The sequence below is a fragment of the Solea senegalensis genome, unplaced genomic scaffold (genome assembly GCF_019176455.1).
Source record: "Solea senegalensis isolate Sse05_10M unplaced genomic scaffold, IFAPA_SoseM_1 scf7180000014859, whole genome shotgun sequence".
NCBI classification, from domain to species: domain Eukaryota; kingdom Metazoa; phylum Chordata; class Actinopteri; order Pleuronectiformes; family Soleidae; genus Solea; species Solea senegalensis.
Genome location: NW_025321155.1, coordinates 30,107 through 43,407, shown reverse-complemented (window position 1 = coordinate 43,407; position 13,301 = coordinate 30,107). Strand labels below are relative to the sequence as shown.

At 38.1% G+C, this 13,301-nt stretch overlaps 1 protein-coding gene across 2 annotated transcripts in view; it reads right to left on the bottom strand.

The window, feature by feature from the left end:
* Window positions 1–6,483: 6,483 nt before the first annotated feature.
* Window positions 6,484–13,301, bottom strand: part of sntb1 (syntrophin, basic 1) — a 35,535-nt gene continuing 28,717 nt past the window's right edge. For both annotated transcript variants that reach the window (XM_044016904.1, XM_044016902.1), the window contains exons 8-9: window positions 11,128–11,357; window positions 6,484–8,792 (exon numbers count right to left, since the gene is read on the bottom strand). In XM_044016904.1, the coding sequence (XP_043872839.1) occupies window positions 8,700–8,792; window positions 11,128–11,357 (323 nt within the window). In that variant the 3' untranslated portion in view covers window positions 6,484–8,699. The remainder of the gene's footprint in view (window positions 8,793–11,127; window positions 11,358–13,301) is intronic.

The following is a 13,301-nucleotide window of genomic DNA, read 5'->3' as shown; positions in this document are numbered from 1 at the left end:
TCTGTTCAGCTCTGTTTGTTTCTTATTTTGTGTGTTTTTATTTGGGGTTTAAATTCTTGCACAAGCATTTTTGAAAATCCAAAAATGTATATTTAATTTTATTTGAACGTCTCATAATGTGGATAATGGTTTTTAATGCAAACCTTTTTAGCTTTCTTTTTGTGTTGCTCAGCCTTGAAACAGAAAAGTCATTTCTCTGCTGTACTTTTCTCTGAGAGGCCACTAGAGCATAGATGTTGACCTCAGGTTACAGTCAATTCTATGTAGCCATTTATAAGCATGATTTTTAAATCCTCTTCAAACACCTCTTCATTTTGTTTTTGTTATTTTTACAGTTTTGTGAATTTAAATGTTGTGTTTTTATGTACATTTTTCCTTTGTAACAAAATAAAGTGTTATTGAATCTTATTTTCTGCCAAGTTCAACTCCCCGATCGTTGCCTGAGCCGGTGGGAAAGTGTTTTGGTTTCGCACGTCATACTGCGCTCAGTGCTCCGATTACCACAAACGGTCAGATTTATCCAGTTTGTTGTCCTCTATGATGAGATATCTGTCTATATCTATCTTTTCACCAAGAAAGTGCTTTACATGTATGTATGTCAGCTAGAAGTGAACGTTATTTTCCCAATTTCTGAGTACAAGATTATACTGTCTTTAGTACAAGAGTGTAGATTAGATTTCCCTTCATATAAACATTTTAATGGAAACTGGAAACTAATGTTTCTGACTTAATGATTCTGTTATGTACAGCAACTGTTTTAGTTCTTTAGTTTGAAACTAAGTTTTTCCAATATTTATCGTCACATTACATTGAATGACATTGTCTAAAGAATAACGGATCATACTGAATATAGTTATAGGTGTGAAAAGGCCCAAATAAAATGACGCTTTATTGAACATCACTGTTTTCTGGTGAGCTGATCATAATGAATAAACATCAGATCATCCAAATACAGTCTTTCAAAGCAGGAAATCACAGGCAAGGTAGGGTCACTGAACCCGTATGACCTGGTGTTTTTGTGGCAATGGACTCATCGCTCACTGTGTAGTCAGAATGTGAAAACAGAAGAGATAGTACGGTTAAACTGTACCTCGTACATCTGCGTCACGCACAGAAGGCTCTATCGAGAATGACCACAAAAGGGAAATACATTTCAGCTGTGCAGAGGAGGATACAGCAAATGGTGCTTTGTTATCACTTGTTTTTTTATATAACAAGATAATACTAACCTAAACTCCCAAGTACGGCGGCTTCTCCAAAGAGTTGTTGCCATGGTACGAAAACTTTATGCGTGTGTCACGTTTGTATCAAATGCAAGTGATGACGGGAACACAAATGTGGAGCTCAGTGATTTATGTGGAATAACAAATCCTCAAACAAAACCTGCGAACATTGTTTTCTCATTCTTATCACCGGTGAGCCCATTAAATGACAGCAGAGATTAAGATTAAGGAGCTGCCTATCCACAAAATAAAAATAAAAGTGTGTCTCCCTCTCTCCGCCCCCCTCCCCCCCGCGTCACGCTTCACTGTACTATCCATTAAAAACAAATAAAAGCCCCAAATATCTTTAAAATGAATTAATAACTAAATGTTAGGGGAGATTTTCTCACAGAAGATCCAAATGACCTGTGGAGAAACTAAAAGCTTATCTCTGTGCTTGGAGGTCAACAGGTTTCCTCTTCATGCCTGATGAAATCTTAAAATGTGACAACAAACTCGGAACGGTGCGGGAATCACACCAACTTTCACACAAAGATGAATCCATGAAGCTTAATATAATAGGAAATAAATTCCAAGAGTGTATCATTTGACCAGGTGAAATATTAACACAGAAAATAGGTTTTCCTGAGTTTTTTTTATGATTATTGTTGTTTTACGTCAGAAAATGTGTAAACACACTATAGTAATTGGTTTATTGATCTGCTGAATGGTAAAGCCACTCTGAAACTAAATGAGATGGAATATGACTCAAGCAATCAAGTGGGTAATTTATAGCAATGCAGCAAGTGATCAGGCACTGAAAACAGATTTTCGTGGTTTTAAAAAGATTACCTTGAAAAATGTGTATGTGTATTTGTTTTTAAATAAGTGTCGTTACTGTAATTATTGAGAAGTGTAGGTACTGTATGATCAGGCATATCAAGTTGTAAGTAATATTTAGATGTATATGTGGTGTTTAATTGTGCATCAGGTGGAAATCACTTTATTAACTCGCCTATAAAATTGGTATGTATATTTTGAGTCGGTGTGACTGCAGTGTCATGCCCTTCTAAACGGACTTGAATCAAAGAGGCTTAGCAGAGGTGTGTTTAAGTCACTAGAACAATGTTCGCCAGGGTCTGTCTGGGTGTGCAGTTGATTTTTTTGTGTTTTTCCATTCCTTTCAATCACCCTTCCGTTGGGCGACAGAAAAACATCACTCCCCTTTGATCGGTGTAAATAGACCATGGAGGTCACGCAAGCGCCCGCAGTCTAAGCTCATACAAAGCTTGACGTCTTGTTGAGACAAACAGCGCAGGAAATAAATATCTGCTGGATGGCCTCCATTGTTGTCGCGCTCATTGTCGTCATGACGTCATGCTACGTGTACCCCCACTGTATCGAACCGAAGCAAACACAGCATAGAACAGTTTGTCACGGGTTACAGCTTCAGTGTCCTCGGTGTTCTCGTTAACATCCCCTAGTGAGAAGAAGGAAGAGCCAGGAGAACTGCTGTTAGCTGAGGGTGTGTGGCCCAAAAGCCCAAAGGACAAGTGTTGGCTAGGGAGCCTCCTGCCAGCAACGAATAACAGTGGCATGTTGACGGCTTTGTAGCGCTCCAGGCTCAGATGGTTGCAAGGCTTATTGTGCTACTTTACCTGAAGGCCACGAAGAGTTGGGACTTCCCAGACTTAGAGGATGATGGACAGTGTCCACCGCACACATCCACTGACTCTGTTGTGACTATCAGTGTTTCTCCTTCAGGTTTTTCCAGCCTCCTCACTGGGGGGGATGTGGATGAGACTGAGGCTGTAGAGGATGAAGTCTATGTCTGCCTCAACGATTATTTTCCAGCAATTCTACCTACTGCAGCTTTAATGGTGAGTGAATTGATAATTTGCTGTTTAGTACATTGTACATCTAAAGAGCAACATTAGCTTTTATTGAAATCAAATAACTGTTCCAGCCTTTTTAAAAAAAAAAAAAAAAAGTCTTTGAATTAATCATTCTACATGCAGTGGGAGATTTCTTCACATTAACTTCTGTCACGTGTGCGCTTTTGAAGCCTATTACTGTCACGCATCCTGCCGCTGTTGTCATGAAAGGGAAATGTTTGGCTACGCTATATTCTCTCTTCCTCTGATGGTGGGCGTACACAGTTTGACTGTTAAGCTGATCATGAAAGTAGATTAAAATCTCCACGGAGTGCAGTGTAATGTGGAATTTCCATGAACCCTGTGCAGGTAGTGCTGGTGTTCCACAGTTGTCAGTTGGCATCATGCAGAGGTCCGATTGAAATCCAACTCTGATGATCAAATTATTTTGGAATGACATGATTCTCCTGTGGTGTTTTAAACTACACATGCCACCCCATCTCCCGTCGGTACTATTTTCATGACAGCAGGCCAGTTCTGTGGGACGCATCCACACAAACACAATGCATTTGTACAGCCCAAAAAGCATGATTCCTAACCCTAACCAAAACCAGTTAATGGCTAAACCGTATCCACAATTGAAATCTTAGCCCTTATCTATCCAGTTCCTCATAAATGAGGTTCTGCCTCATTAGGATCAGGTTTTGGTCCCCATGAGGACTAATGGTCCGGACAAGGTCAGTGTTTATACCAGAGATTGCAGTGAATGAAAGTGATTTGCTTACTGAATGTAATGTGAGTGAATCAGTGAACGTAGCCACAGACTGGTGCTCTGTATTTCTGTATGTGAGGCAGACAAAAAAAAGAGGGTGGGTTGGGTACACACACAGAGTGAGTGCATACCTTCATGGTTTGTGGCTGCACAGGCGACGTTTGGGCGGTTGTTTGTGAGATTAACAGGGATGGAAGTACAGCCCTCGTTGAGTGGGAGGGTCACGGCAGCAACATCACCTGACAAATATGCCAATGTCTGTCCTGTGATGTTGTAAGACACAGTTTCCTTCTGTTTGTGTAAAGGGCGTAGACGTTGCTGAGAAGGATACGGTCATCCTCTTCTTATCCATAAATACACAATAAAATAGACACTGTGAGCAGTTGGATATGGATGGATATAATGCATTAGTTCATGTGAACATTATAGGCATAAGGGATACATGAAAACTTTTTAATAACATAATTTTGTTGTCGAGGTTTGATGAGTCATGATGACACAGCTCATCGAGAAATTGGTGGAATTATAGCTTTGTAATTCACGAAACTTTTTTAAACCTGTACAATCAAAATCTAAGGGCACATAATCTCTGTCTGTAGTGAAATGTAGTGTTTTCTGCTGTTTTTATTTCAAATCTACAATGATTTAAACAGCTCTAAGGCCAAAGTAATACACACACTTGCTCTCTATCTCGTATCCACAACGTGACCCTGGAAAAAATTAATAAATAAATAAATAAAGGATTATTTAATATAAATGTGCCTCATTTAGTGATTATAGAAAGTACTGTATATAGATGATCTTAGCTGTTACTTCTTCATAAAAGACCTTTGGTGTCTTGATTCACTTAATAATATAAAATAAAATAAAATAAACTAATAAACTAAAATAACTCATCACAGGTTACTCACATGTCACTCACAGAAGTATTCACTGGGTGCAAATGAAAACAATCCTGGACACTTTAGCTCACACGCAGTTGATCTGAAACTTTCCCAGCCCTTTAGAGTCCTGACAGTTCTACTCAATATGGATCCCTATCTTTCTCTGGCGCTCTTCCTGATGTACAGTCTCCCTAGTCTTTCAATGAAAAAACTGTCCTTTAGTGCAGAATTTCTCATTCCAGGTTGTCCTGCCCCAACATGCACGGCAGTGGGTCCCCAGGACCAAGATTGGGAAACCATGCTTTAGTGGGCATGCAAGCTTTCTGTCAGTCTCAGTGGGAAAAGCCAAACGGTACACTGTGTTGTATTTCTCTTTGATATCTTGCAGTAATAGTTTGTATCTGCAGACGTTTTCTGTCCTACTAAGAGATTTAGTTACAGTTTAAACACAAGGGAAACAGTGATTAAGCAGTGTGAGAAGATGGGAAAATCTGCTGGTAAACAGTGTAAACTAGTGAACAATGTCAAGAGTTATGTCTACACTCCTTCACCTCAGTAACATGGCCGTGTCCTTCCATCTGTGCAGGTTTGTGTATGCAAGGCAGTCATTACCTAGGAGCCAAGTAAAACAATGTCAAGAGTTACGATGGTGTTGAGCACCGCCTACAACTCAATTCCCTAGAGTTCTGTAGATAGAGGCAAATGGCGTTTCTTTTTTTTCTGAGCCAGTCAATAAAACACTTCCAAATCAATCTGCACTGACACTAACAAGCAGTAAATTGTTACACAATCTTTCATTCAAACTGTTCAACTGTCCTCAAAATAAAATAATGCCTGTATTTGGTGCACTGCAGATGATCATGCAGCTTAAGTGGAGAAAGAAAACATTCAAGAATCCTACCGATAATATTATAATAATAATAATAATAATTAAGGTTCAGTATCCTTAACAAATTGTGGATGTCATTTGAACCCTATGGTGTCAGTTTAGTTTACACTCTTAAGTCATTAGAGGACAAAAATGTTCACTTCCAAAAACTGTTATAGAAATGTTACAGATATTTTTTTCTGGTTAAATAAATCCTAAACAACTCAAAACTGGATTTTAACCCTTTAAATGCCACTTTGATTATCTGATGCTTATTATTACATTACATTACATTACATGTCATTTAGCAGACGCTTTTATCCAAAGCGACTTACAATGGAATCAAGTACAATTAGCCAGGGGTGGAATCGAACTTGCGACCATGATGTCTTTGGTACACAAGGTAGGGTCTTAACCACTGAGCCACTCCACCCCTTATATTTGTTTATTAAAAACACAACAAAATTGTTATGTGGGAAATAACTGATTTTTGATTGTTTTTTTTTTTAATAAATAACAACAGTTACATCAAGTAATCAAACTGGCATTTAAAGGGTTAAAATCCTAAAAATTATTGAATGCTTGGTAGTTTTGAGCAAGGCTGAAAATGTTTAAGAGATTTATGCAGAAAAAATATGAATCCGTAATATTTTTTTTACATCCGTTAGAAGTGGACATAATTGTCCTCTAATGACTTAAAAGTAAAGTTAAAAAAAATCACACAGTTCTATTGATCTCTTAGAAAAAATGTAAATTCCAAATTGTATCAATTGTAAGACTTTTTTTATATATACAAAAAATTGTGCTATACACTTGAAAAAAACTACAAATTTTCTGATTAAGAAGAAAACAAGTGAAGACAAAAAAAAGGAGACTCATTGTGTCACTTTTGATAAATACATGATTTATGTGCACAATCTGAGTTAAAAACTAAACTTTATCATTCTGAGTGACAGTACAGTATAGCTGCCGAAGGCATCAGAGTACACATCAAAGCAGCCTTTACTCAAAGTGCTTCTCTCTACTTGAGGTTGTATGGTAATACTCGATTCTTCGTGTGTTACAATGCCATCATTTAGTATCAACAAAAAAAAAAGGATTGGGTTTCTTTTACAGTGTGGCAGGATTAAAAAGTGTGCATCATTGTTCACAGTGTGTGTGTAAAATGTTCATTGGAATTATGTTAAATAAAAGAAATGCGCAAACAAAAGGTTTCAAGCTAATGTAGCCATAATAGAAGTCACACTGTCTCGCTCTTGTTCATTTCTTTAAAAACTAAAATGTTTATTCTTTTCTCTCAGTCATCTGAAGGCACAAGAAAAGACCTGACAGCAGGTCATGTCAGCCACAGAGCAGTAAACAGAATTGGTCTGTGGGATTATATCTAACAAAACAATGGCTGCTTCAAGATGGTGGTTACCTTACTGTCATCATTGTCTGACTGTGGCACCATGTGATTCATTTCCAGTCCTCAGTATGAATATTAAGAATTACTAAATCAAAATGACTTGTAGCAGATATTGTCTCAGTGAGGAAGATGATTACATCCAGAAATAGCAGCAAAGGGATTAAACTGAATGCCAGTGTGGACAGTCGTCATGCTAAGCTAAGCTAATGAGCGGCTAGTGGCGTTAGCTTCATACAGAGGGTCATCTAGCTCTCAGCAAGAAAGTAATAAAGTGAATGTTCCGAAAAATTCTCAACACTACCTTCTATTATTAGGTCAAAGATGTGTATTTCAAATAATACTAAATTATAAACAGTACTGTGCAAAAGTCTTTAGACCATTAGATTTAGCAATGCTGTAATGACCATGCAATATAATTATTTCTCGAGTCACGTTATCGAAACACTTCCAGAAAATACAGGACATATGAATGCCATTTTAAAATGACACAGACAAAAAACAACAACTGCTCCTAGAGGTTAAAGTGGGAGCTATTGAAGTATTTAGTGTGACCTAATACAAAAACACAAGGGAGGCTGTCTTAAACCTGGAGTGCAACATGTGTTTGTCCTACCATTTAATTTGGAAAAATATCTGCTGTGAAAAAGGTATATTTTGTCAGGTTTATTCAAGACATATGCACTTAAGTTAAATCCATGCTAATACACAAGACCGAATTTCAGTCATATCAATCAAAATGTCAATAATCACAGAATGTGACAGACAAATAACCACAAAGCTGGTGAGACTTTTGTTCAGTACTGTTGTTAAAGCAGTATTATATAAATCCAGATCATAAACCTCCTTGTATATGTAATACTGTTTTCACTGGAGATTTGCTTTTTCCTGTATTGAGTGATAAACGGGCCAGAGAATTGAAATTATATAAATATATATATGTATATTTATATTAAGTCATTATAGCTGACATCACTGTCAACTCAGTCAAACACTGAAATACCCCCAGATGGTCACCATATGAAACCTGTTAAAAGAACACTGCGACTATTTAATTTTGATTCCAATGTGTCACTAAATGTGGCCTCCAGGTTCTATGATGAATACTGGCACTTCTAACAAGACATCTCGTGAGACACTAAGGAAGACAAATGTATGACAAATGTTTTTCCTCTGTGTAGCTGTCAGTTTTTGGGGAAGAAAAAAAAAATCACCAGTGAAATTCAGTGTGTGCTTTCAGAGCTAATGGTGAATAAATTATATAAATGACTGAATTAAAAGTGAACTTGTATCAAGCCCTGTTGCACTTGTTCCTCCAGTCCCGGACATGGCACTAATGCCCAATCGGCTCCCTTTGGTGTGTCCCTCTAAATCATCTTATTTCTAATGTGGTTCTTCAGTTAACACGTCAGTCCATGCAGCCCTTTAACAGAGGGGGTTGTCCAAAAGGAAAAGAAACAAAACCTGTCTATTTCACTCAAAGGAAAACCAATTTAGATTGGCTTCTCCAGTGTTTCTTTAATCTAGAGTTGGAGACCTGAGAAAGGTCAATTTTCAGAAAGAAGCTACATTCACTCAGCTTGGGTCCTCAACTCAACTGAAGGAGTTAAACATTGTGTTCTGCAGACAGGTGAGGAAACAAGGTGGGATTTCGATTTTGAGAAGGAGCCAAAAGTGTCTCTTTAGAGAAGCTGTCAGGCCACCAGACCCAGGCGGGAGATCTTAGCTGAGAGGAAGGAGTGGAGGATGAAGACGATAGGCTTTGGACACGAGTGAAGGTCCAGTTGCTGCAAAAGGAGGGAGAAACAAATGAATTAATAGCAGATCAAGAACAGCAATGCAAAAAGGAGACTGAGATTAAGCAAAGGAAGGAAACAAAGAGTTGGTAAAACACACAAAACTATAGAATATACATTACAAAATGACTCTTAAGTCCTATTTGGAGTTCATCACTAAACACTTGGACACCACTTCACAGTGAACACAGCTCTGTTTATAGCTTGAATCAAAAGCAGGATATTTCGCCACTTCTGTGACTCATAACCTGTTTTTAAAGCCTTACGAGATTATACATTCAACATAAACTACTGTTTAGTCAAATTTAGGTGATTTTTTTTGCTGGCAGCTTGGCAGCTCTAGGTATGACATGGGTATTTTTACTTTTTTATTATTAACCAGTAGTTCAGTATTTAGGATTTTGAGTGATAAGGCATGTTTACAAACACTTATGTCCACTTCAGAAAAGGACTACTATCAGTGCTTTTCTTTTTCTTTTCCTGTGTGTGTTCCACTCTTGGATTTTTTTCCTCGTGGTTGTGTGTAAAGCCATTTAGATGCTGGCAGCCATGTTTTCAGTGAGAGCGAATGTCCATGTCCAAGGCTGGTTCTTGGAGACAGCAACGTGTTCTGAGGTGCGTTCTGCCAAGGCAGTGCTGACATTAGCTCTGTTTAAATTTCAATTGTCTGAAAGTAGTGGTGGAAACGGAAAAGCTTCACTTCCCCATGTGTTGTTGCTCCTCGCTCTTTTCTTTCGTGTCTGTGACATTTACTTCTGTGTTTTTTTTCAAAAATGCACATCATGTTCAAACAATAATACGTTTCTTCTGCGCTCCATAACAAAGCTACAGCTGCAGCCGTTCATACTCCTCTTGCAATCGATTAACAAGCGCAGAAGGCAGGAGGACATTTACATTAAATCCAAGCATATCTAATTTACTGCCCTAAAATCCATATGCCCATGAACTTACAATCAGAGTACTCAGATTGACTTGTTTACATGAAGCATTTTTATTCTGATCAGTCTTTTATTCTGATCACATGGCTAGTGTGTCCTGTGACCTTGGGCAACTACACCTTTAGGGTTTTAAATTAAAACTTAGTCTTCAGTGTGACCTGAGCTGTCAGACACACATGGGTGAATCTGAGAGAGATTTGAATCAGAGCTGCAGTATATGTGGATTCGTACAGAAAGATAGAGGTGACTATGTGGTTTCCTGTTTCCAAAATCCCATAAACTGAGAGAAAAAATACTTGAGTTATCATTTTTCTTTCCAACATGCAATGAATCACAGTGCTGCTGCTTAATGAATGATAAACCCTCGATGCGGTCTTTGTGGGTAAAAACTGTTTTTTTTTGTAGGGTTGCCAGGGGAAGGGTAATAAAAGAGCTGCAGTTCATTCTCCTGTCACCCACATTAATAATGCCCATGTGAACATTGTCAAAGGGTAGAAAAGTGAAACTTGACAACCAAAATGATGATCATGTTGAGTAGGAGGAGTGTTTGTACTTGGTTGTTTTCAGATGCAACATTAAATCCCCCCTGAAACATGTGATGAAAAGTCTCACAGTAAGTGACATGTTATTTAAATCTTACTCTAAAAACACACCTATGTATGTGTGAGGTTCCTTTCATTACAGGAAAGTCAAGTTATTTTGTGATGAATTGGTGTAATTTACTTTCTGCTGTGCTGCTCTACCATAGCTTCCTCTTCCTCCAGTTTGTGTTTTGCTTCGTGTCCGAGAGAGCTTCCTCATCCTCAGAGAGTGGTTATTAACTTGTTTACTGAGAGCTACACAGCTACCGCTGTGAAAGCTTGATTTAGAGCTTTTTTCTTCTCAAACTTAAAGGTGTAGCTGCAACTAACGATTATTTTCGCGATCGATTACTGTGTTGATTTTTTTCTCCATTAATCGAGTAATCGTTGGGACCATAAAATGTCAGAAAACGGGAAAAAAAACATTGATCAGTGTTTGTCAAACCTGGAAATGATGATGTTCTCGAATGTCTTGTCCACAAATTATTCACTTTTAGTGATTTCTTTGTTATATGGAGCAAAGGAATGAAGAAAAAAATTCACATTTAAGAAGCTAAAACAATCAGAAATCTTGTTTTAATAATGTAAAAAAAGCTTCAAACGATTAATCGATTATCAAAAATAGTTGGAGATCCATTTAGTAAATTAATTAAAAGTCTTCAGTTGTTTTCCCCGTGTTTCCTCTATTACTGTAATCTATGTTGAATCTCTCTCCATGAGTTATGAATAAGCTTCTGTCAGAACCTTGTCTCGACACATTTTCTGCAAGAAATCAAAAAAAAGCTTCACAAAATATCAAATACTCACAATCTCTCCCTCCTTCCCTCCAAAGTCAAGGAGCAGCATGCGAACTCCATCGTCTGACGACGTCTTTAGTTTTTCGTAGGGGTAGGAGAGCAGCACTTTGGGTTTTGTAGGAGTGAGAGCTCTTCTCTCGTCTCCGTTCTCCCAGTCTTCCAGTGTGGGGTCAGCATGCACAGAGAAACCCTGTTCATAGTGAATCACCAGCCGACACTCCTGACCTTGGTACCTACAACCTGGTGATAGACAGAGAGGATATTTATCGTCATTGATTGCTAACATTGACATTGTTAATTCTTTTTGTTCTAATAAATATATTCCTGCATTAATAGTATAACAAAAAGTATTTAAATCACTGGTGTAGTGCACATGTGTCAAACTCGAGGCCCGTGGCCCACATGCGGCTCGCCATACAAGTGAATTTGGTCTGCCCTGTTCCTTCATTGACACACTAATCAATTCCACACATCAAGTTACCTCACCTGTAAAAGAATTAAACTAATTGAAAAACACAGAGCTGGAACCAAGGGGGGTTAAAAGGATTTTGCTCCCTCTCTTTTAGGTTAAAAATCACAGCTAATTATTGGCTAAAATACATGTGACAAAAGGCCTGTATGTGCTGTTCTACTGGAATACAGCAGAGCACATCAGCTATATGTTCTTGTGTCCTTTGAAGGCACAACAAAACAAAGCAATCACACTTGTAGCTCATTAGCTCCTAGAAATATTAAAGAGACTGAGCTTAAGTTTTTGAGTGCAGGTGTAAACAGTAACTCAGGCTGAGTGATATGTCTAGAAAATGATCAGTCAAAAATATTCCTTAGTCTTGCTCCACTGGATTCTATACCAACATCTGCTTTGCACTTTAAGAGAAAAGGTAGAACATACACATTGCGTACTAGAACTACTGTGTATATAAGTTTCAATTTGATTTGTGTCTTTATTCAATCTATAAGCCTGCTTTGTTCTGATTATTATATTATTTCACCTCGCCTGGCCGTCGTTTTGGACGCGTTTTTTTTTTACTTTCAGCCCCCTCTGTAATTGAGTTTGACAACCCTGTATGTCGTGCAAGAAAAGGAACTGGACAGTAGTTGTCATCCTTCTGATGGATATCTACCACATTCAACCCTAACCACCAAACAAGAAACACAAAACTAAATACTCAGCTCGCACCCCAGGTCTGTTTTCTGGAGACATTGTGGTCATAGTGGTGAGTGACTCGTGGGCATGAGGGTCAAGTGACTTTTACATTTACAGTCCAGAATGTCATTTCTGCCACTAGGGTTCTCTCAGTCAAAACAAAAGCAGAAGAGTTTGATGACATCTGGCATCAGCGCGGCATCAGCGGGTCTTATCTTGTGTGGTTCTGCTGTGCTTTTGCAGCCACACAAGTGTGTAGCAGAGATGATTCAGTGAAAGGGTCATTAAAAGGCGACCACAGTGAAATGGTCCATTGCCTTAAATAGACATATGGATTTTTATGGATCACAAAACACATCAAATTAGTCTTTTAATGTTAATGCAAAAATGTTACACATTTTTATCTTTAAATGAATGTAAATTTCCTTATGATCGCAGCTCAAGTTTGTCCCGGCCCTAGGCCGATCCCCAAGGGTTTAGAACCCCCGTGGTATTGCGCATAAGTGAGTACAATGACAGGCAGTTTTTATACTTTCCATCCATTTGATATGAAGGAGAATTACTGTACATTCTCTGTGCTCTAATGGATTCTGTGCAGGCAGGATCACTGACTGAGATTAACATGTTATGTAAGTGAGCTCAGCTGGATGTTTCTTTTTTGTGTATGAATGACACACTAACAGCAGTCCTTTGCTCCGCATTACATGTGACAGCACACACACACACACGGAAACAAAATGACTTGTTTTTGCAGTATTAGATTCCATTAATAATTTACTTGGACACATTCATTTAGAGAACAAAGTTTTTGGATGTCAGTACGTATATATAGTATATATACAGTACTCTGCAGAAGTCTTAGGCCACCATTAGATTTGTTGTTTTAGCAATGCTACAACGACAATAGAGGATAATTATTTCTTTACACTTTACTCGAAACATCCTCTATAGCGTGATCTACCCTTACACTTGAACAATAACACAGCTCTGTTAATACTGGAGTGGAACCTTAATTAACGTTACTGGTAAATCCTGTG